This window comes from Ostrinia furnacalis, unplaced genomic scaffold (assembly GCF_004193835.3).
Source record: "Ostrinia furnacalis isolate ACB-3 unplaced genomic scaffold, ASM419383v2 OfSCF7604, whole genome shotgun sequence".
Taxonomy (NCBI): domain Eukaryota; kingdom Metazoa; phylum Arthropoda; class Insecta; order Lepidoptera; family Crambidae; genus Ostrinia; species Ostrinia furnacalis.
This window is the reverse complement of record NW_021137843.1, coordinates 198,112-222,696: the sequence shown is the minus strand read 5'-3', so window position 1 is coordinate 222,696 and position 24,585 is coordinate 198,112. Positions and strand designations below refer to the sequence as shown.

Genomic DNA, 24,585 nt, shown 5'->3' with positions numbered 1-24,585 from the left:
TAGCGAGCGAGACGAGTAAGTCACAGTCAATCTTTAAGCAACAGATCCCGAAAAGGAAAAGTGTTTCTATTTTATATTCGGATTTCCGGTATTCGTTATATGTCATGGATAGTGCATTCTTTAAAGGTTGGCAACCCTGCATCGCACAAAGCCACCAGAATTACTAGTATTGGCTTTGCGCTTCACCGCATTGATCTCGTTTGCTCCACCGTTGTACATATTTGTTTCGGCGAATTCTTCTCACATCTGTGGAACTTGTTAAATCAATGTTTTCTCAAGTCATAATTACATGCAATACTGAAAAATTCGCCGTCTTTATACATTTTTCCTTCAATCCATTTGAATTGACGCAGACATAAAAAAAAAAACAAATGTGGCGCTTTAGCTCCTATCATACCATATCTTCATTGATTAAACGATTACATACCTACCTTCATATAAAAATGCATAAATGAATTCGTGCCGTGTAAAGATAAAGTATTAGTTGATATTTTCCTAGAGACGTCGCGTCGGTTAAATAAAAGAATAAAAGAGAATAAGTTAATAAAAAACGTTAAAGTGAGTTTTAAATTAAGAGAATTGGGGGGGGAAAGTGTGATTTCCATCATTAAGTCAAGGGACCGGGAATCGATAGGCGGGAAGACAAAGAACAATCCTCAAGGTTGGTATCAAAGTTGGACATCAAGCTAATTGCGGTGGACGGTCACTGTGCCACCCAACTTTTCTTTGTGGAATTTACTTCGTTTTGTCGCTGTGAGTTTCTTAGGTTTCATTTACAGCAATGGAATATTTTATGAGGAAGACAATTTATTTTTTCACCAAATAAATTAGTAAAAGGAATATCCATGTCTTATTTGCCTAACTTCATTATTCATATTATCTAGTCTGCTATGTAAGGTCTTGATATTATTGTGGTCTTGTTTTCCGATATTCATGTGTTTTTATATTTTATCTATCCTTTCAATTTTACCACTTTTTTAAATCCTGCAACAAATTTAATTAGAATGGGTCAAATCAAATGGGTCTTTTTACAGAGTTGTTTATGTATTAGACACCATACCAAATGATGTCTTGAACGGTTATCCTTTGAATCAACCAAACTCGTAGGTATCATAATTCACTTTGTACCTAAATCTTTCACATTGATATCTCGTCACAAATGCCCATATCATATTTCAATCCTTTCCGAATGGGTTTGTAAACATATTTCGAACATTTTACTTTCACAAACGCGGTGAGCTCATAAAGAAATCAATCACGTAGCGATCGCTGGCGGCGCCACTCGGCCGCGAGATAATGCGTTATTTATTGCGCGCATACGTCAGGTACTCCAATCCAAAAGAGATTAGCCCTGCACCTGAGCCGAATATTCAATGCTCAATATTATTAACAAATAGATAATTTTAATATGTATCTGATTACGAGATAAGAATACGTCAAACCAAATAATCCGTAGAAATCTTCCAAGACTAAGGGCCGTCTCATCACTCGATAAAGTCGGTGGTTGCCTATTAGAAAACGAAAAAGAAATTAGCTATAAAGATAAATTAAAGGATTAGTAGTTTATTGCAATTCTAAAGCTAATAAGAACGAGTAATCAAAACATCAATTTATCCCTATTAATAATTTACGAAGACATTATAATCTTAAAAGCCTAATAAGTAATTTATTACTAAGCTATAGATACTCGAATGAACCCTATTTAGTTCGGCTTACGAGTAAGTTAAATTACTACAGTAAAATATGATCTTAGGTATATTCTGTGATTGATGTAATAAATAAATAATACGGTACGATAAACACCCACAAATACAATTATCCGACCGACAACCTAGCAATCCGTAGCGTGCTACGAAAGCTCCGATACTACGATAAATCCACGGCTCGTAGCAAAGCTAGCGAGCTACGATAAATCAAACATCTGCTAACTATTGCTAGTCATGAGTTGAATGAGAAAGTACTTACCATAATAACCATGACACAAGGATAAACTGAATTATACCCAGTTGCATTCTACGAAAGTTCTCAGACAAGAAAAATCTTAGAAATCGTAGCTGATAAACTGAAAGAAGGAAATACATACACTTACCGAACAAATCGTAACATAAATACGTACAATAGCAATGAGCTAAGATAAAGGGTGTTTAATATTAATTAGCTAGAAGAACTGAATTATTTTTCTCAGCTGAGTCATAGATTGCCAGAAAAATCTATTTTATTTGTTTTTATCTTGATGTTTTTAAAAGTAGATTTCCATTATATCGGCATAACATTTATCATTATTATATCGTGTAGTTATTTCGAGATAAATAAATATATCGGCAACTAGTCGTCATCATCCAGACAGTGACAAATTGGAGGCGCAAGCAAGGCGAATCACGTATCGCTTTAGCCTTGCCATTTATCTTCGTCTCCCGCAGTTCAAATACACAGTAACTATTACAGTAATGCACAAATAAGTGACACATGTCTGTTGTTATGTCATCATCATCATCATCAACAGCCCTTTACAGTCCACTGCTGGACTATGAGCCTCCTCCACTATAGTGGAGGGTTTTGCCATAATCTCCACGCTTGGCAGGCGGGTTGGAGATCGCAGTTTAAAAGATTGATGTTTTTCAGAGAGCGCTGCTGCCCATTCTCTGTTTGATGTGTAGTCCCTAAGTCGCCTCTTACTCTGTTGTTATGTATCTTGATTTAAAGATATATTTATACAAAAATATTTAATACCTAATCATAAAGATCTTATTTCTTTTGGCAAGACTGGTTTGATGTGCATTCTTGAAAGGTGCTTTTTTTTTGTATTAAGCTTTAATTTAATTAGTAGTAGGTAACTCTGGCTTGGTAACTTCTTTTCTATTTTTTTATTGATAAACAAGCATTACTCAGGCTCTAAATGTGAAAACGTGTTAATGGTTATAAGTTTTCTAAAATGTTAGTCTACATAGTTTCAACACTGTATTGTTTTCCTTGTAAAATAAAAATAAAATAAATAAAATTGGTACGCGCGACACTAGACAATTGATTTTCCATTATGGGACTGTGCTGTACATACACAAGTAGTCGTATAATATCGACTTATTAATTGGCTTCCCCTATTATTTTCCTCTCATTTAACCGGTAAGTACAAGAGCAATAAATAACTCCATTATTTATTACTCGTATCTACTTAATAAAGTTACTACAACACGCTGCAGCAGTTGACAGTTAAATTAATTTTCAAATTCTAGTAAAGTAACTGTAATAGATTGTTGTAATATGTGTAATATGTTGTAAATATGTATAAGAGTAACTTCAATTGTTGTAATTAGGTATTAAATAATCACCCTGTAGATATAATGTGGCATACTAGGTACCTACTAAGTACAACCTAGCGAGGAAACAAATAGGAATTTATATGTCGACTGTACCTCAACATTGGCTAACGTAAACAAATACGACAGAAAATCTATTTCCGGCCGCACTGGCAGCGTTGCATGTGTTCAGCGCTAAACTTTATAAATTAGTATCAGGACGAAGCTCATGCTGGTGACTAACCTGGAATAACATAAAAATATACATTTGAAGTTAAGCAACGTTTTCGTAGTTTTCAGAATGCATCTGACTTGAACTAACTTATTAGAAGCTTTCTAACATGAAGATGGTTGGAGTCAATGCCCTCAATACTCGTAAAGTCCAGCTTAGGCCTTTTTTACGTCGCGAAATGCATGAAACATTCCACCAACCTAAATGTAATCCAAGGCTATCTAAATGTAATTGTCCCACTGTAACTGTCTTTTAGTTGTTAAATAAATAAAAAAATAAAAAAGTTATTTTCCTTCCGAGCGAGTTATTTTCCTACTGTTGGACATTCGTCAGCAACTCCGTCCTAGTCCTAGGCCACCTGAGCTCGAGGGTAATGGTCCACCTTCTCGGGTAATCTGCTAGCGACGCACGGGACACGTGTAAGTACGCCGCCGCCAAGGGACTCGCAAGATGGCCGCCGGACATCCCCAAGCCTGGCGGCCGAGGCCCTTATGGAAGAGCATGGAGGGTGTAGGTGAGCCCTCCAGCATCTTTTCCTCGTATCCCTGGTATCGCAGGATCTCCCGGCCCGCTGTAGCTGCAAAATTAATAAAACAAGCATAGATTGTCCGCCGGGATCCTACCTATAGGCCTAAGCCATCATTAACAAGTCTACAAAATTGTACTATGGCTCTGATTGTTGAATCCGGGTAACAAAAGAGCATTATCACAACATTTCCACACAAAATCTTGGTACACTAATGAAATGAGACCGGAATGTTTACTTTGCATTTGTGCTACAGTCGTTATGTAGGTACGATACGATTACTAACAACCATAATAATTTTGTAGTCACTTGTGCACTGCTGGGTTTGGAGTTCAGACGCCACCACACAAAAGAAGTGCCTTGTTAATTTTCTTTTTATAGTCTGGCTAAATTGACCATACGCCTTTGCTTTTTTGTCAATAGACCGAAAAAATGTCTTGACGTTTAACGTCAGTGCCGTCAGATCAATCAAAATTACGCGGCTGATTGTAAAGTTCAGAATGGGTTATCATGAGTGATAAACTTATGAAGAAACTTAACTAAATAAGTATTATTTTACTGTGTGGCTTTGTGATTTGTATTGTGCTGTAAAACATGAATACCAAACCTATTTATAATATTTTCTCTGACGTCATTAGAAGATGCAATCGTCTAAAGTTAGTAAATCATCATCAAATCATGGACAGAAAAGGCCATACAAAATTGAACTTTATGGTATGTAACCAATTTTGACTTTTACCTCTTTCGTTAACTAACCGCGCGTTTATTTATTGGCTCGGCACGTTAACTTTAGTAAAGTTAGGTTATGTCGCACGAATAACTTTTTGTTTTTATTTAATTTTTTTGGTTCATATTAGCAAGTTTACTATCAAAAATATTACAAATTTTAAGTAAGTAATTATGTTGATCAGTTGATACGAAATTGTATAAAGTTCCATTGGCCATTGCATCAAAACAAAATGGAATAAGTTTTATTTGTTATTGCGTTATAATCAAGATTATCAGTGCGGGTCAAATAACTGTGAACTTTTATAATAAAGTCGTATACACTTGTTCAGTTGGAAAGAGCGCTTTACAGTTGGGAGACATAAATCGAAGCAAAAATATTTTAATTTAATATTACACTTATTACAGTTAAATCATTCAGTGAGATCCTTTCATAGTTCCTACTACACAATGGCAAGCAAGCTTCTGACTGGCAACCTGTGGGAGACTGATCCTGAGCTATTTGATATTATAAAAAATGAGAAGCATCGCCAGGAAGCCGGCCTTGAAATGATAGCTTCAGAAAACTTTACTTCAGTTCCAGTACTTCAATGTTTGAGCTCATGCCTTCACAATAAGTATTCAGAAGGTCTACCAAACCAGAGGTGAGTAGATTTGTTGTATAATGAGAAATAAAGTGCCACAATCTTCTATACTTATAATAAATCTGTAGAGAGGTCAATTCTGTACATGAAATATATTTCCAAAATAACTATCAGGGGGTGATTAGTGATCGATACTGATGCCAAAAATGCAATCAGTAAAATTTTTGTCTGTCTGTCTGTCTGTCTGTCTGTCTGTCTGTCTGTCTGTCTGTCTGTCTGTATGTTCCTTATAGAAACAAAAACTACTCGACGGATTTTAACGAAACTTGGTACAATTATTCTTCATACTCCTGGGCAGGTTATAGGATACTTAGGAATTCCCACGGGAACGGGAATCAGCGGGAAAATCCTTTTGTATGAAAAATCTAAACCGCTTAAGTTAGACGCTTGAAATTTGGCATGCAGGTACCTTAGTAAACTTAAAGCTTATTTACAACAGGATATTGCAAAATTCCCACGGGAACGGGAGTTAGCGGGAAAAAACATTTGTATGAAAAATCTAAACCGCTTAAGTTAGACGCTTGAAATGGCAATGCCAGATTTTGTATGGAAAGTGGCGTCTTTTTTTTTTCGCGCGGCCATCGTTCAAACTTTGTTTTTTGATTACAAAATAGTGTAATAAACCAAACTTACTATGGCATGTATACCTCTAAACTCAGTCTGAACTGAGTTACGAGCATTAGAAGTTTGATGATTTTCATACTAGATTTGCTTTTTGTGCGCAAGTTTTGTAAGAAATTGCAACAAAATATTGCGCTATTTTTTTATTGCGCTGATTCTGCTCCATACTGATGTCTGGAGCCTTTAATGGATGGTATTGTTTGTTTACACATACAATCTCACTAGTTTGTTGCAATTTCTTACAAAACTTTGCGCGCAAAAAGCAAATCTAGTATGAAAATCATCAAACTTTTAATGCTCGTAACTCAGTTCAGACTGAGTTTAGAGATATACATGTCATAGTAAGTTTGATTTATTACACTATTTCGTAATCAAAAAACAAAGTTTGGTCGATGGCCGCGCGAAAAAAAAAGACGCCAATTTCCGGCATTGTCTTTTAGCATGCAGGTACCTTAGTAAACTTAAAGCTTATTTACAACAGGATATTGCAAAATTCCCACTGGAACGGGAGTTAACGGGAAAAAACATTTGTATGAAAAAATCTGAACCGCGTAAGATAGATGAAGGGGGGGTAAAACGAGATCCACGCGTACGAAGTCGCGGGCGGCCGCTAGTTTATACTTAAAAACTTAATTTAGCTTTCTGTGTATCTATGGAGGGTACTTTGTTTTTGTGAGCACATTAAGAAATAATGTAACATAAAACTTTAACACTATTAAAAACCATAAGAATACTAATCTCAGTATCTATCTAGAGAATGCCTTTTTTATAGCAGCTTCCTGTTCATAAAAATAAATTCAAGGAAGGTACAAGCATTCATTAAGATGTTTGTTCACACGGACAACTGATAGCCCGTTCATGTTTTACAAACACTTAAGAACAATGAAGTTTATCCAGTGGTTATGATAACAAAGCTTTTTTATCTGTTAAACAAGTCCAGTATCTTTTTACACAGTGATAGCATTGTAAATTAAAAATGTTTTTCTGTTTGTTACAGATACTATGGTGGCAATGAATTTATTGATGAAGTAGAAATTTTAGCACAAAAGAGGTCCTTGGAGGCCTACAAGTTGAGTGACAAGGACTGGGGTGTCAACGTACAACCCTACTCTGGTATGTATCTTATTAATAATTTGTAATTTAATAATGTTGAAAACTTTCCAAAAATATAAAAAAATACTAAACTGAATTAAAAACAATTCAGTAGTCTCTCCTAACATTCTTTTAATTATTTTTTTGTTATTGATAAAAAATATTATGTTTTAAAAATACCTTTGCTAGTTCCTTTCGAAAATATAACTGGAACTTAGGTTGATAAAATAAATAAATCTATTTCTTTTACAGGGTCCCCAGCCAATTTTGCCGTGTACACTGGTGTGGTTGAGCCCCATGGCAGGATCATGGGCCTGGACCTGCCTGACGGCGGTCACTTGACCCATGGCTTCTTCACAGCAACTAAGAAAATATCTGCCACATCTATCTTCTTCGAGAGCATGCCCTATAAAGTGAGTATGTAGTCTCTAGAAGAAAATAATGCCAATGACTTATTGCCAGATAACATTGTCTTAAGAAAAATGACTATTACTTACTTAGCTAATGATTAATTACAAATATTATTTGCCTCCTTTCACATAAAAAAATTGACTGATTTAATAAATATTTTTTTATTTTACTATGTTAAAAATTAGTTAAATTATTATCTAATCAGTTTGAAGATAATACTGCAAAAAAATTACATCACGTGGTCAAGTAAAAGAAAACAACTATTACACTACCTTCTCTGGTTATCTTATCTAAACGTACCCTCTTCTGACGTAATTATTGTTGGTATATTAATTGGTTAATTGGATAATAATGACGCCAAAGTGAAGGCTAGATGGCTTATCTGTTATACAAATAATATTAATAACTTGTTTTGATATTAAATATTGACTTGGTAATAAATGTTATTGCTTAGATTACAAAACAAGGACATTGTTTTGTTTATTTTCTGAAGAAAAACGCATTTTCAGAATAATTTATTTTACCTGTTTACTTGATACAAGAATTTTTATCTTGAATTTGAGTTTAATTGAATGAAAGTAATAAATTATTGTTTAGACTACTAAACAAGGTCATTCTTTAATTAGTTTCTGAGGAAAAGCATTGCTAAAATAAATTAATTATTTTCTTGGTAGGTATAATGTGTTGAATTGTTATCAGTAAGAAAGCTAATTTATAGTTACTAACTGATGTTGTATCAGAGTAGGTACCTATCCAATATGCTCAATTGGCTATCATTTATTTGACCTTGCATGTCACGTTATCTATTTCGGTCACATGTTGTGTACCTACACCAATATCAAACATTATACAGTAATAAAATTTGTTCTTATTCTTATTCAAAATGCTTTATACAATAAAATCTTTCTAGGTTGATCCTACAACTGGGCTGATAGACTACGACAAGCTAGCAGAGACAGCCAAGCTGTTTAAGCCCAAGCTAATTATCGCGGGGATGAGCTGCTACTCCAGATGCCTGGACTACAAGAGGTTTAGGCAGATCGCCGACGAGAACGGAGCCTACCTCATGGCTGATATGGCTCATGTATCGGGACTTGTTGCTGCAGGTATTAACTAATTGGAAACCTACATATAAGTAACTTCTAATCTTGTCAGCCTAAGCGCAGACCACCGACTTTTAGTTGGCCGATGGGCCCGATACTAATTTGTATGAAGATTCGGACGCTACTAAATCGGTGTAATCTGCGCAATTTCATACATCTCCATCCATACTGATCAACTGCCCGACCTAACTATCGGCCAACTAAAATTTGGTGGTCTGCGCTTAGGCTTAATGATATCGAAATGGCTATAGAGCGAAATAACATACAAAAAAAGACAATTTCGAAGTTATCTGTATCGTTTATAAGTTTCTTAAGAAAAGAGGGCTATGCCCCTTCTTCATAGTACGTATGATGCAGTATAATGTATCGACGCTAACGAACTTTTATCTCTTATTATTGTGATATAATGACATACCTACCCGATTTAATTTATCACTGTTAACCTTATACAGCAATTACAACATCTTTAGAGCTATCATAGAATATTTTTAAACATTGCGCAAGAATTCACAAACATACTTAGTTACTAAGTGACAACATTTCCTACAATGTTATCCAAAAACATTTCGATTTATTTACCTACATTTCTTCTTACTACCACAGTTACTACTTACAATCAGTAAAGTACCTAGGCCTACTAATTTAATTAGAAGAACTAAACTGATCTATTGATAAACCCTTTCCATACCAGATGGTATAGATATACCAGAGCGACAAAACGACATAATATGAGCTCTACAATGATTATTTTTTTATTTTCAGGAGTAATCCCCAGCCCGTTCGAATACTGTGATATAGTGACTACAACGACCCACAAAACGCTCCGCGGCCCGCGCGCCGGCGTCATCTTCTTCCGCAAAGGCGTGCGCTCCACCAAGCCCAACGGCACCCAAGTGTTGTACGACTTCGAGAGCAAAATCAACCAGGCGGTCTTCCCTGGGCTGCAGGGCGGGCCCCACAACCACGCTATTGCTGCTATCGCTACAGCTATGAAGCAGGCCACGTCGCCTGAGTTCGTGGAATACCAGAAGCAGGTAAAGATATACACGCACAGTGATTTCCTGTGCAGTTGTAATAGGGGTCGTTTTACAGACTACTCATAGTTAATAATACTCCATAAAATTATTTTGGAATTAATCTGGTTCTTTTGTTAGCTCGCAGTCGTCTAATTCAGGGGTTCCTTAACTTATTTGAGACCATAAAAAAATTCCGCGCCCCCTATCCACCAGTCCACATTGTTTCTTGGTTGTATCGAGCAGTCTGGAATGCATTCTCCGCGCCACGTTTAAAGGTCTTTGCACCTCTCCTGAGGGGCGCGCCCCCCACTTAAGGTAGACTTTCGAACTAAGCGTCACAGACGAAGCGTCTTTAGCTTTGGTCTTAAAGGTCGCCTTTCGAAGCGAGTTAGTGACGCGGCGTTGGTGGCACAAGACCAAAGCTAAAGGCTACCTTTAGGGAATCCGTGGACTCTATTATGATAAGAATAATGACCTTGACTACTTGAAAAAAACTGTCAACTTTCCTCAACAGGTGATCAAGAACGCCCAGCGTCTGTGCCAGGGGCTGATGTCACGTGGTTACGCCATCGCGACCGGCGGCACCGACGTGCACCTGGCCCTNTTCAGTTTTAAATTAAAACAAATCAATTTCATTTAAAAAAAGTTTTCACATTGTAATTAACAATATTCTCAAATATATTTTAATTAAGAAAAAAATGAAAATATGAAGGAAACAGGAGCAGCGACATCTAGAGCGTTTTAGGGTAGTTAAAAAGTATTTGAATTTATTCACCGATGTCGCTGTTTGGAAGCAAGTTTCACTTCGATGACCGTTGTATGGAAGTTTCTTCACCCTGACAGCTACTTCTGTCACAACATGCTTGACCGCGGCTGTCTCATCTGTGACCGCGGCGCGGAGACGTCATTCTGCGAAACCATATAACTTAAACATAAATTAAACTACCTACAAAATTAAACGAAGATAAATAAAAGAGTAACATTATCAAATCAACAAATATTTTTGAGTAATGAGTAGCAATAAATATGATATTAATTACGACAAAGCTTTGGAATATTGGGCTGACATTCCCCCTACCGTGGATGGTGTGCTTGGTGGTTTTGGTTTTATATCAGACGTGGATATAAATGGATCACAATTGTTTCTGAATTCATTGTTGTCATTTGAGAATGCACCAGGTACAAATGTGGCTGTAGATTGTGGTGCGGGCATTGGCAGAATAACAAAACATTTACTGATACCTAATTTTCAGTCAGTTGATATTGTCGAACCTGATGAAAAGTTTATAAATTCTATTGAAGAATTTGTAGGTATCGATAAAAAATCCAAAATTGGTACTATCTATAGAGTTGGATTACAAGAATTCAGGCCAGAACGGAAATATGATATCATTTGGAACCAATGGGTCCTAGGATATCTGACTGATGAAGATTTAACAACTTATCTTATACGATGCAGGTTAATATTTAATTTTTAAACAATAAGCTCAAGTTCAGTAACTGTATGTATGTAGAGTTAATAAGATGAATATGTTATTTGCATACTTGTTCTCATTTAAAATTGTGAAAACTGAGTTATGTCAGATAAACTATCCATAACATAGGTACAGTGACTGGAAAAAGACCCTCCATAGCAATTCCCATGTAGAGGAGGTTGTTTGTGAATTATTGGACCATTCTTTTTTTTTCAGTTTTAGTTCAGTTGTGAATATGTATTTTTATAATTATTTATTCCACTCTATTTTAGTTCTCTATCTATTTCTTAAACTATAACGTTAGCTGGGTAAAGGAAGGTCCAATGACAAACGACTTCCTCTACATGGGAATTTGCTATGGCGGGTCTAGTTCCAGTCACTCTGTGTAGTAGGTATGTAAGTAGGTCTGTACTTTTTTAAATTGATATTTTTATATTGACTTTTTTATTATTACAGAGACTCTCTTGCACATAATGGTGTTATAATAATAAAGGAAAATGTCACATCATCAGGAAAAGTAGAAAAAGATGATGCAGATTCATCTATAACACGCTCACTTAAGCAGTATTTAAAAATATTTAAATGTGCAAATCTTAAAAGAATCAAACAATGTAAACAAACTAATTTCCCTAGTGGAATATATCCTGTTTATATGTTTGCACTTATACCACAAGGAGATGAAGATGTTGACAAAAAAACCTTAAATCCTGCCTGAATTGTTTTTAATTTAATTATGAAGCAAATAAATTATATACTTTTATAAATAATTATGTATTAATTTATGCCTAATATTTTTGGTTCATCTTATTTTATCTGTCCACCAAGTCGAGCAAAAAAGCGGCACGGCCGTACCATCCTTTTCTCGAAGCAATTCAGGCCATTTTCGACCGCCTGTAACTTCGTTGTGGATAAAACTAGAAGGCTGAATTTTCATTAGCTATGCAGGCATTGTAAAGACACGGTATATTTAAAATTTCATTCAATTTGAACCAGTAGNCGTGGCCTGCAACAAGAACACCGTGCCCGGCGACCGCAGCGCGCTCAACCCCAGCGGCATCCGCCTCGGTGAGCACACGTGACGTCACCCGGCCCTAGTAGACCTGCGGCCGGCGGGGCTCACGGGCGCGCCGGCCGAGCGCGTGCTGGAGCTGTGCAGCGTGGCCTGCAACAAGAACACCGTGCCCGGCGACCGCAGCGCGCTCAACCCCAGCGGCATCCGCCTCGGTGAGCACACGTGACGTCACCCGGCCCTAGTAGACCTGCGGCCGGCGGGGCTCACGGGCGCGCCGGCCGAGCGCGTGCTGGAGCTGTGCAGCGTGGCCTGCAACAAGAACACCGTGCCCGGCGACCGCAGCGCGCTCAACCCCAGCGGCATCCGCCTCGGTGAGCACACGTGACGTCACCCGGCCCTAGTAGACCTGCGGCCGGCGGGGCTCACGGGCGCGCCGGCCGAGCGCGTGCTGGAGCTGTGCAGCGTGGCCTGCAACAAGAACACCGTGCCCGGCGACCGCAGCGCGCTCAACCCCAGCGGCATCCGCCTCGGTGAGCACACGTGACGTCACCCGGCCCTAGTAGACCTGCGGCCGGCGGGGCTCACGGGCGCGCCGGCTATCTGGGGTTATTTTTCAGGGACATGCCATGTAATGGGAGGGGGGGAGTGATTAGTATCATAGCTCATAAGTTAGGACTATCAACTATCGTCTTCGAATCGTTAGCCCAACATCCTGTGGACACACCTGATTCGCACACGTGACGTCACCTGGCGCCAGTGACCAGCGGCCTCTCGACGCGAACCAAAGTTAGCTGCGTAGTGTCACAGAATAAGTAATAGTACAGGTACAGAAGGATTACTCCGCAAGACGATTTAAGTAAATGCGAGTCTTGCTACGACGCGATACAGTGGAATTCAGCTCGCACAGCACTACGTACCTACAATTTTATTCACCTACAAATTTTGTCTCTTTCTATCGCGTGCCTCTGAACTCTTCTTACGCTGTTAGGGTTGCTGTCTAGTGAAAAAATAATTAATCTACTTATATGTAATGAGGTACGTATGTAGGTAAGTACGCATTAATTATGGAAAACCTTGGGAAAGGCCTTTGTCCAGCAGTGGGCGTCATTTGGCTGAAACGAACGAACGCATTCTGAGCAGTAGTCATGGTAGGTTAGGTTCCTATACTATCCTAAGAATTATTGATTACCTACATGGCAAACATACCTTTCAGCATCTTTGGGAAGCGAAAAAAAAAGATAAATCCGTTAGATTTCTTTTCGAATTTAAACACCCGAACGCCGCACAATATTTATTTCTCTTTATGTCCATTTTTAAATAATACTTCGATCATAGAATTAGGTACCTACTACAACGCACGCCAGCGTCCTGACGGGCGCGCGCGTGACACTCGACTGATATAATACCCGCCGGCGGGGCGCTTCGCTGTAGGTAATTATCGGATGTACAGCGCGGAGTGAGCCAGGCCTGGTAGTGTAGTCAGTCAGACACTTCGTTATGCTTTGGACCTATCAATCGGGCGCCAAAGCCGACAACGATTGGAAGTCGGGCGATACGAGGTGGGAATTCAAGTGTGTGTCTACACTCTCTACTTCGATTAACTTCGACCAACTACACGAGTAGTGCAGCTGAGGTATAACAACAGAGTTAAGATCGCTATTACAAATTATAATATCAAAAACTTTTAATTTCAGGTACACCTGCGTTAACTACTCGAGGAATGAAAGAAGCCGATATTGATAAAGTAGTAGACTACATCGACAGAGCTCTCAATATCGCCAAGGAGATTGTGAAAATCTCAGGGCCTAAGCTTGTTGACTTTAACAAGACTATTGAAGGAAATGCTGACTTCAAATCGAAGATAGAAGCACTCAAAAAGGAAGTTGAAGACTACAGCCGAAAATTCCCCATTCCCGGCATCGGAAACTATTAACATTCCAATCATCCTACTAGATTTAAGCTATATAAAAAAATGTATTTAATTTACATAATGTGCCTTCTTTATAATGTTATAAGAAGATTAAGGAATCTCTAATTATTACCTCATCATAATCATTTCATATCATTTTGTATGTAGTAACATACTCACTCACTATCTTGTATACATGTATGAATATGGTTATGTTTGAAATATTAAAATAAAATTTTGTTAAAAGATATGCAACGTGTCATTTATTTTAATTAAACCCAATTAATTAGTTCCTACATACTGGCAATCTAAGATGTTTTTATATGTCATTGCTGGCAATGGAAACAAATTAATCATCATCATTTTGGCCACAGCTGAACATAGGCCTCAACCAAGAGCAGCGTTGGACATCCACCCACAAGGTGAACCGACGATTTTATAAAGGTAGCAGGTAGGCTGTCTAAGAACTATCGAGTGTCCTTAATGGCCCGCTCGCGTGCAGCCTAGACTTACGTTTATAGAGTTGTTACAACCATCATTGCAAAATTAGGAACCTAAGTGGATAAATTAAATTTAGAGAAATCTGTAATAATTAAAAGCGACTGTTTGCTTTGAATGAGTTATCAAGCGAAACAAGGGGCATTCACCGCTTACTTGCCTAATAGAGACACGGCTTCACAGTAATCCTTATCTGTGCACGGCTTTAACTTTTTTTTTTTTTTTTTTTTTTTTTTTTTTTTTTTTTTTTTTTTTTTTTTTTTTTTTTTATGGCAATCCGCGCAGTATGCGCCGTGCCAGAGTCGAGTAAAACGGGGAAACGGGGAGATTAAAATATTTACGGCAACGGATTTAAATTTAGGAAATTAGGATCAGGTGAGGACATAGGATATAGGTAACTACTACTAGTACTAAATACATAACGACTAAAATATTAAATACAAGAACAACAGGTTTATATCTTAATACTATTGAAATTTAAGTATGAAATAATACATTTATATACATTTATACAGTTTAAGTATAGTAGACATACTATAGAGGTTGGGAACGGAATATGGAGAGAGATTAATGAGTTCAGGAGGACATTTCGGTTACTGTAACGAGGACAAGTGAAGAGAATATGATTGAGATCCTCGACCTCTATCCCACACTCACACATTTCGTCATTAATAATGCGTAGTTTATATAGATGAGCACGTGTGCAAGTATGTCCTAAACGCATTCTTGTAATGATGGATGTTTCCATCTTGTTAAATTTAGTTTTGAAGAACCATGGCTTCAACGGAATTGTTGGTTGAATTTTAAAAAATGTTCTCCCTTTAGTTACACTACTATCCTCCCATTCTTCTTGCCATTTCTGTATATATTGTAGTTTAGGTAACGTCACTAAGTCGTGAGAATAATTCAGATAGGGGAACAAGTCTCCACAATGCACTGCCTCATTTGCTAGCCGATCAGATATTTCATTTCCCCTGATGTTTCTGTGACTGGGAATCCAAGCAAAATGTACAGTAAGTCCTTTCAAAAAACAATCATAAAGAGCACTTCTAATTTGGTATATTATTGGAAATTGTGTTTTAGTTTTAAATGGGAACCTTTCTAGAGCTTGTAAGGCACTTTTTGAGTCTGTAAAGACAACAGATTTTTTTAGTTTTGTTATTGTAATATATTCCACGGCTTTAAATAGTCCAAAACATTCTCCAGTGAATATGGTGGATTCAGGAGGTAATTTAATTTTTTGAACAATGTTGTACTGTGAATGATAAACTCCAACGCCAGTGCAGGTATCAACAGAATGTTTGGAGCCATCGGTGTAAATATGGTGGAAATCATTGAATTCTGAATCAACAATTAAGTTGAAATAATAAACTGCATTTCTGTCTGATTTTTCAATAGGGAGATAGTGTATAATTGGCGGAGTTAAAAGAGACTCTAGACTACAGTTAAATAATGGAAGATAATTAGAACGATGAGTTGGAGAACTCAATGAAGAGAATTTCCGGAAACTAATAATTAAACAAGGTAATGTTTTATTTGCCCAATAACTTGAATTCGGTATCATATCGGATAGAGTTTGAAGTTTAGCTACAAGTGGATGGTTATCAAATTGTATTATGCGGAATAAAAATTTATCTGAGAGTAATTGGCGTCTCAACCTTAATGGTGAGTCGCAACACTCTACTTGGAGTGCGTTTATGGGACTGGATTTCATTGCGCCTGTAACTATTCTTAAAGCCTTTGACTGTATTTTATCTAGATTTTTGAAACTTGTAATACTTCCGGGCTCTAATAAAAACATTCCGTAATCTAATACTGATCTGATAAGGGCGTTGTATACAAGTTTTAATGAGAAGGGATGAGCACCCCACCATACACCAGCCAAACACCTTAGTAAATTTAAAAGACGTTCACATTTACCTACAACATATTCACAATGTGAGCTGCCAGTGAGTTTTGAGTCAAGAACTAAACCTAAAAATTTATGTTCTGTCTTTAATGGAATAGTAATGTTATTGTAATATACTTGGATTGGTGGCGGAGCTCGTTTTCTAGTAAAAATAACAGCAGCACTTTTGGAAGCAGATATTTCCAACCCATTTTTGTCCATCCATATTTTTAGAAGATCTAGAGTGGCCGTAATAGAGCTGCAGGCGTCTTCAACAGATTTATTATTGGTATAAATTAATAGGTCATCCGCATATTGCAGAATTTTAATATTATCATATAAGCTAGAATCTAAATCACATGTATAAACATTATATAATAGTGGGCTGAGAACAGAGCCTTGCGGCAGGCCTTTCCAAACTGATCGTGTATCTATCATATCAGAACCAGTTAGAGAGATATTACGGCCATATAAAGCATTTAGGATGAAATTTGTAAATTTCCAAGAAACCTGAAGGGCTAAAAGTTTCTGTTTTAAAACGTCTATAAGTACATTATCATATGCGGCGGAAATATCCAAAAAAGTTGCAAGTACAGATTCATTATTAGTGAATGCTAGTCGGATGTCAGAAATAAAAATACTGATGCTATCCAATGTGCATTTTCCTTTCCTAAAACCGTACTGACTATCCGATATTAAGCCTTTACTTTCAAAATGCCACTCTAAACGATTTTTAATAAGATGTTCTATTAGTTTTAATAGGATGGATGATAAGGCTATAGGGCGATATGAAGAAGCGTCAGATAGGGGTTTATTCGGTTTACACACTGGCAACACTACTTGTGTTTTCCATTCTGACGGGAGAGTTCCTGNCGCTTTTTCTCGGCTTTAACTTTAAGAAACATTCATTCATTCACTTACTCTATTTGTCGATGGTACTAAACGAATCCACAGATTATAACATGGAATTGCTCACTCATTCATTCTGTAATTCATTATTTTTCTTGCCATGTTATTTGGGTTGTTTTTGTGTCGTGAAGAAAGATATTGTAATTTATCCTAGAAAATCCGAAATAAAGTAACAATATCATAAGTTCCACCTATTTGAACCTTCCTAGCGCGCTGAAATAAGTCTACGATGAAGATACAAGTGTCGACCTTGTATACCAACGTCTATGTATTTTGGTGGGCACAGTGAAGAAAAAGTGAATTACTGTAATTAGAAAAGCTGCCTTTTTGTCCTCAATCGAATTGTAACGATGTGTTATTTTGTGTAAAATATAACCGAACTAGTCGACTAAGAAGATCAGTTTTACGCAGTATTATGTGTATAGTGTGTGGTAAAGACCACCTGGAGTTCAGGCCTGTAACTTCACCATGACTATGTTTCCCTCGTCTGATATGGGCGCAGCACCTCAACAGCCGACAAATCAAGTCGCTCAGAACGGCAGCACGACCCTACCCCGGTCGCACCATCAAAGAACAGGTAAACTTTTGACAATCAATACACCATAAATCTCTGTACTTCCTTGGCGACTGCTCTTTGTAGTAGTACTTATTTATTACAGAACATATTTCATGAACAAGTTTAGCAAGTGAGGATAGGTTTTTCAAGTAAATCAAACTCATTACAGGTCGACCCCCGGCAGCCCCAAAGTCTTATGACTACCTCTTGAAAGTGTTGCTAGTTGGAGACTCTGATGTTGGCAAACAAGAAATCTTGCAAGACTTAGAAGATGGCTCAGCTGATTCACCATTTTGCAGTGGAAGTGGTAAGTCTATATCAGTTGGAAGAAAAACAAATAACTACAGCCTTGGCCAAAAGTATTGAGCACCCCCTAAATACTGCTTATACATGATAACTATAAAAGATACTCAAAGATATTTGATAAAAACCTTTCTTTGACAGGTTTTGAAACATAAACTCACGGCACAACGTGCAATAAAACACGTTTCGAGATGTTTAGCTATGATATTGTAGTATTGTTAGTCTTTGAAAAATCATAAAAAAACTTCTTCTGACCTCGCTGCTGAGTTATCAGCTGAAATTAATACGCCAATTTCTGCAAGAACAACTCGCAGAAGACTCCAAGAAGCTGGGCTTAAGGGCTATACAGCCAGAAAGAAGCCATGGCTCTCAGTAAAGACCAAAACAGCTCGTTACGAGTAGGCTTTAAAATACCAAACTTTATAGGTTTATCATAATAAGTTCTAGTGAACCTAATACATTTTATTACATGGCTAAGACAAATGGCACATGTTCTTTTAACCCCAGGATGGTTTTGGGACGAGGCAGAAGTCGGTCTAGGTGGTAATTCATCAACACCAACTGAACGCAGCTCGCGGGGTAGGGTAGTCATTATAAGCCACGAGTTTCAATTGAGGTATAACTAAAGAGCTATCCAATGATAAATAAGAAGCTGCCCCTAGTTACCTTGTTAGTATTGTCGCAATCACTGTTTAAGACGTAAGAATTTATTCCTGAAAAATATCGACTGAGCTAAGCTATAGGAGAGGGGGGCAGCTTTGGACAGGGGCAGCTTAGAACAAATGAATTTAAAAATCACTGGTTTAGGCTACAATGGTATAAATCATAATTTATATTGCCAGCACTGATGCGCATAGCCGTCACATCTCATTTTTAATATCTAACTGTAGGTTAACCGGCAAAAGTGGTTTTTTGTTTTTGACTGCCAATTTCGCACTTTTTTATTTCGGTTCTAAGGNAAACGTCGCTTGCGTGAAGAGTGGAACGCTTTAACATGTGACGATTGTAATAAATTAGTACAATCTTTACCAAAAATAACTTCTGCAGTAATTAAGGCAAAGGGTGGTCCAACAAAGTATTAATTTTTTGTTGTTAATAAACAATATAAAACTGTTAAAAACTGTTTTGATTCAGACACATGTATAATTCCTTCAAAATAAATAAATATCATGGGTGCTCAATACTTTTGGCCAAGGCTGTAGATAACTTTTAAGTAATTTATAATTTAAAATATGTCTGGATTTATTCAAGCTATTCAATCCATTTTTAATCTTTTATAGTGATAGTATAATACCCAATTTATTGCTACATAATTCCTCAATAGCATTTTTCAACTATCCAATTAATTCTGTCATTGCAATTAACCTTTAACTGGTGACCTGAAGTCAACAGTGCGTATTTGGTGAGGTGACGTTTAAGAGACGTCAAAGAAAAACTAATGTACAAAAAAATTGGCTGACGTAAAATAAGTTTGAAGCCAAGAATTTAGTAACTTATATAGTTGTCCAAATAATATAAAAACATGGTTTAAAAAAACATTAGTTTTTGGTACAAAATCATTCTTATTTGAGCAAGGTACTTTTCATTTAAAAAAAAGTTAGACACCTAAAATGGGCATACTAGCCCCCAGAAATACACTTTGGGACCTTCCTAATCATCATTTTTAGATAGTTTAGATACTAATCAACAAAACTCAGCAGGTAAAGCTATCCTAAGATAAGAAATTAAAAAAATTACAATCATCAAATATCACTTACTAGAAACGTTCACGTCTACAGACATCACAATTTTGCTTGCAGCAATTTAGGCACATAGGTTTATCATAATAAGTTCTAGTGAACCTAATACATTTTATTACATGGCTAAGACAAATGGCACATGTTCTTTTAACCCCAGGATGGTTTTGGGACGAGGCAGAAGTCGGTCTAGGTGGTAATTCATCAACACCAACTGAACGCAGCTCGCGGGGTAGGGTAGTCATTATAAGCCACGAGTTTCAATTGAGGTATAACTAAAGAGCTATCCAATGATAAATAAGAAGCTGCCCCTAGTTACCTTGTTAGTATTGTCGCAATCACTGTTTAAGACGTAAGAATTTATTCCTGAAAAATATCGACTGAGCTAAGCTATAGTAGAATATGATTATACATAGGCCAATAAGGATGTTGAATAGTTGAAACACTTTGTTCCATCTCATCCATCAACCCCTCCTATTTCGTCAGGACACTGTTATTCAATGGTGGAGGTGTTGATTTCATCTCCAGATTGCTCAGATTTGGTAACATGCAGACTTTCTAAAACGAAGTCAGGATCGCCTATATCGTCGTCAAAACTACTACACTCGTCGTCGTTCTCTGTTAGAAGCTCCTGTATTATACCTCGCTGACTAAGAACCCTTCTTCTTTTGGCAGACCTCTTTTGTTTATCGTGAGACATTCTATAAAAGATAATAACAATACATTACCACCGCTGTGACGTCCCTCAAACACTATGAAGTTGTGTAAACTAACTGTGAGGTGACGAACAACAGACACATAGGTAAAATACACATTAGCACTGACCTGACGTCTGTGAGACGGCGAAAGCTCCACACAGGCAACACAGGAGACCCTGAGCTCGTGCGCCTCCTACTGAGCGAAGGAGTGTGGCAAACGCGGAAGGTACCAAAACGCACGGGGAGAAGCGACAAAAAGGCGGGGAGATAAATTAAAAAAACGAAACGCGGTGTCTGAGAGACGGGCAGGTCACCAGTTAAAGGTTAAAACAATTATTATTATTATAATTAAAACAACATTTATTTATACATATGTTATTAACACCAAAAAGTGTTAGTCTCTAATTAGCTTTGCATGAAATTACATGTTATTAGATAGTTTACATGCCTATTATAAATGTAAAATCTTTTTTAGCATATAAAACCACAACAATCCTGCTTGACGGTAAGAGGGTGAAGCTGCAGCTATGGGATACGTCAGGACAAGGCAGGTTCTGCACCATCATACGTTCCTACTCCAGGGGTGCCCAAGGCATCCTTCTGGTTTATGACATTACCAATAAATGGTCATTTGATAGTATTGACAGGTGGCTAGAAGAAGTTGAACAGGTAAATTATTTAATCTTATTTACAGATTAACAATGTTGTATTTGAGTTCCTTACCCTGTTTATTCCAACTATCATTTTATCAATTTGTGGATGAAGTAAAAGTTGTGTATAATTTCAGCATGCACCAGGAGTGCCAAAGGTATTGGTCGGCAATCGACTCCATCTTGCTTTCAAACGACAAGTTCAGGAAAGGGACGCTGAATTATATGCTGCAAAAAATCACATGGCGTTTTTCGAAGTCAGTCCCCTATGTGACTTTAATATCAGAGAAAGTTTCTGTGAATTGTCCCGAATGGCGTTACATCGTAATGGAATGGAAAGGCTATGGAGAAGTAATAAAGGTATGTTTTCATTTTTTTGTCAATGTCTGTATCTTTTACTGTCTGTTTACTTGTCTGTATTTACTTTATTTTTTGTTAAATTTATGTTTTCTTAGTAAAGGAATACTACATGTTTACAATTTGCTGGCAATCTCAAAACCACAATTTCAAGATGTCTTATAACTTAAAAAACAAAAGTTTAAGCTCAATATGGAAAAATAAAGGTAAAAGGGAGCAATATCTTCAAACCCATTCTCATTCCAGTGCTAAGTCTCCAAGAGCTGTGTTGCCGTGCGATAGTCGCTCGCACGTGTGTGTACGGCTTAGAGCGGCTCCCGTTGCCGACGGCTCTGAAGTCCCACCTCAAGTCGTACGCCATCTCCGCCGCGCCTTCCCGCCGCCGCGCGCGACCCACCCCCCACCACACCCGCCTCAACTGCACCGGAAGAAACTCCTGCTGCATTTCGTAAACACTACGGAATAGAACCTAAAGGTAGACATTTTCTGCATCTCAACGGTATATCTATGAAAGTTAAATGGTACATTCATAGATATCTATATGAAATTACTTTACGGTGTGACTTGGTATAGCCATCATGATTGCATGAAGAGATTTTTAAGTAACAATCAATAATCCTGATAATGACAGTGAATTACTGTTCCTAGCTTTTAGATGCCCAAATCTGTCTGTGAAGCGGTGCTAAATTGAATGCCGTAATTTGTCACTGTCAAACAATCTCTGAGGATGATTTTATCACTAAAAGAAACATCAGTCACCATAATAATATCAATTTCAAGCATGCTTATGGACGCTACTTATTGCCTTGATTTAATTTGTGAATCAGGGTTTGTTTTTCTAAAGCGAGAATCTACTTTTCACTCAAAACGTTTCATGTTTCACTGATGTGGCAATACAATTTGACATTATTCACTTGACCTTGTAAATATGCACCCGTAATTGCCAAATTAACTGCACAAACAATTAATATTTTCCAATAATAACACCAAGTGAAAATCTGGAGCTACTCTTCAAATTGTTATTGAATGTTTTCTACAATGAATATTAAGTGACAACACTAAATCTTTAACTGCCAATTAATTAACTATGAACGTTACTACATACATACATAATATAGCACTTATTGAACCTATGTAGTAAAATAGAATATACTTCTAAAATACTGTCCAAAATTGAATGATCCTATCAATAAACAGGCTGTAATTGACAACGGATTTGTGACTAGTTGATAGAGAAGAGAGATTAGAATTAGGTATTGTTACTTAAAGGATATGATGTGACTATAAGTGTTATTTAATTATATAATATGTGAATATTTTGTAGAAGGCAACTAGGTCCTCTATTGTCCATGTAATTCGTATGAATCTATATTAACTTTGTACTGAAAAACATTATTATTATGTGCCTAGTTCTGTAACTAATTAGTGCTAGAGATGTAAAACTATTATAACACTGGAAGCAAATGGAGAGTGCCATCAACACTGGCGCATGTGAAGTGACGTGAAATGCCGAATATCAAGCAATATTAACGTTAGTGTGCACGGGCTGTATAGCGACGCTAGAACAGGCGACATTACATGGCAGGACAATGTATTTTAAGATGTTTTAACGTATAAATTGCTCCCATTTTCAACAAATAATGTGTATTTACCTAACATTTAAGTACAACTAATCCAACTAACATGAACTTGGATATAATAGCCTGCCTGTGAATTGTGCAAATCGATTTATTGTCCATTATTGTAAGCTAAGTAAGTTTCACTATGTAATATTTATCATTTCAAAATTTGTAAATATTTGACTATATTCTTAGTCATACTTTTTCGAGTATTTCGATACAAACCAAAATTGTGTGTAAGTTTTAATACCAATGTAATAAATCGATCAGTTATTTTGAGAAATAATATTTAATGTGAAAAATATTTTTCATGTTATTTAGTAAGAAAATCAACTTTTAAATATTTCATTTTGTGTACGTTTTCTATATGGTTGTGTATGTTTTAATATATGACAATATTCACTTAGGTTACCTATTTCGCATTTAACAATCAATGTGTAATTGTCACGTATTTTACAAAAATTACATGCGTCACAAAATGTTTTCAACTGCTTCGGTCACTACTGTAATCTAGTATGATCCGTCCCTTACCGCGACTGTTTTTCAACACTCATTATCTCGTCTCTGAATATAAGGATTGTCCACTTTCTTCAACTACTCTTTACTGGTGTAGATCACATGTGTACCAAATTGATTTATGATGAAGAACAAGTAGATAATGTCTGCACTAGGTTGTACAAAATTCTCGTATTAGTATCATTGTATCGTACGCATTTTCCTAGACTATCATTAATCTTCCGCGGCTATTATAAACTGCTCCATATTTATCCCATAATCTTCTTATACTTAGTAACCCTATATACCCGAATCTTTAATTTTAATTCTTGAGTAACGATACATAATATATCCCTAATTCGAGTATTATACCATATTTTATTAACAGTATTACATTTTTCAAACCCAGACTGACAGTTTCTTCTGGAAGCTTGCACTAAATTTCAATTATGTGCATACATTCTGCACTTTCTTTGCATGTCTTTACTCCTTTATATTATGAAGCAGTTCCACATTAGATAGCTGCTACAATTTATAACGCGTCACATAATCAAAGGTTCTTGTACATTTCTATTTCGCGTAGATAAAATATCTTTTGTAAATAATTTAGTTTACGCATTATTTTCATATAATATTTGTGATAGATTTAGTTCATATATCATTATCCAAATACACTAATGCAAGCTAAAAGTTTGGGTTAGATTGGTACAGTCATGATTTTATTACATTATAATATGATAAGTTGTGAAATAAAACTAATTTATAAATATTTTCTGTGTTTTCTTTACGGCGAATGTTTTATATTAATGTTAAAAA

General features: G+C 36.7%; 3 protein-coding genes across 5 annotated transcripts; all 3 read left to right on the top strand.

The window, feature by feature from the left end:
* Positions 1–554: 554 nt before the first annotated feature.
* Shmt (serine hydroxymethyl transferase) lies at positions 555–14,274 on the top strand. 3 transcript variants are annotated; one of them, XM_028322187.1, is made up of 9 exons: positions 555–661; positions 5,186–5,421; positions 7,040–7,155; positions 7,387–7,547; positions 8,456–8,651; positions 9,411–9,682; positions 10,179–10,261; positions 12,227–12,363; positions 13,846–14,274. In XM_028322187.1, the coding sequence occupies exons 2-9, from the start codon at positions 5,228–5,230 to the stop codon at positions 14,082–14,084; spliced, it is 1,398 nt and encodes a 465-aa protein (XP_028177988.1). In that variant the 5' UTR covers positions 555–661; positions 5,186–5,227; the 3' UTR covers positions 14,085–14,274. The 3 variants fall into 3 exon arrangements, with proteins under 3 accessions (XP_028177988.1, XP_028177986.1, XP_028177987.1); XM_028322185.1 differs by lacking the exon at positions 555–661 and adding an exon at positions 4,355–4,765; XM_028322186.1 differs by lacking the exon at positions 555–661 and adding an exon at positions 4,819–4,941.
* LOC114365582 (N-terminal Xaa-Pro-Lys N-methyltransferase 1-A) lies at positions 10,536–11,870 on the top strand. The gene is made up of 2 exons (XM_028322188.1): positions 10,536–11,123; positions 11,596–11,870. Exons 1-2 carry the CDS (start codon positions 10,675–10,677, stop codon positions 11,852–11,854), a joined length of 708 nt encoding a protein of 235 aa, XP_028177989.1. The 5' UTR covers positions 10,536–10,674; the 3' UTR covers positions 11,855–11,870.
* Positions 14,275–17,415: 3,141 nt separating the features above from the next.
* Rab40 (RAS oncogene family member Rab40) lies at positions 17,416–24,437 on the top strand. The gene is made up of 5 exons (XM_028322176.1): positions 17,416–17,932; positions 18,081–18,218; positions 21,124–21,317; positions 21,436–21,658; positions 21,902–24,437. Exons 1-5 carry the CDS (start codon positions 17,824–17,826, stop codon positions 22,105–22,107), a joined length of 870 nt encoding a protein of 289 aa, XP_028177977.1. The 5' UTR covers positions 17,416–17,823; the 3' UTR covers positions 22,108–24,437.
* Positions 24,438–24,585: the final 148 nt, after the last annotated feature.

What these genes read in the sequence shown, in the direction of transcription:
- Shmt (XM_028322185.1), top strand. Translation starts at nt 4,646, where the DNA reads ATGAATACCAAACCTATTTATAATATTTTCTCTGACGTCATTAGAAGA. An exon ending in CAACGTACAACCCTACTCTG is followed by an intron (nt 7,156 to 7,386) that starts GTATGTATCTTA and finishes TTTCTTTTACAG; the next exon opens with GGTCCCCAGCCAATTTTGCC. An exon ending in TCGTGGAATACCAGAAGCAG is followed by an intron (nt 9,683 to 10,178) that starts GTAAAGATATAC and finishes TTTCCTCAACAG; the next exon opens with GTGATCAAGAACGCCCAGCG.
- LOC114365582 (XM_028322188.1), top strand. Translation starts at nt 10,675, where the DNA reads ATGAGTAGCAATAAATATGATATTAATTACGACAAAGCTTTGGAATAT. An exon ending in ACTTATCTTATACGATGCAG is followed by an intron (nt 11,124 to 11,595) that starts GTTAATATTTAA and finishes TTATTATTACAG; the next exon opens with AGACTCTCTTGCACATAATG.
- Rab40 (XM_028322176.1), top strand. Translation starts at nt 17,824, where the DNA reads ATGACTATGTTTCCCTCGTCTGATATGGGCGCAGCACCTCAACAGCCG. An exon ending in GGCTAGAAGAAGTTGAACAG is followed by an intron (nt 21,318 to 21,435) that starts GTAAATTATTTA and finishes GTATAATTTCAG; the next exon opens with CATGCACCAGGAGTGCCAAA. An exon ending in GCTATGGAGAAGTAATAAAG is followed by an intron (nt 21,659 to 21,901) that starts GTATGTTTTCAT and finishes TTCTCATTCCAG; the next exon opens with TGCTAAGTCTCCAAGAGCTG.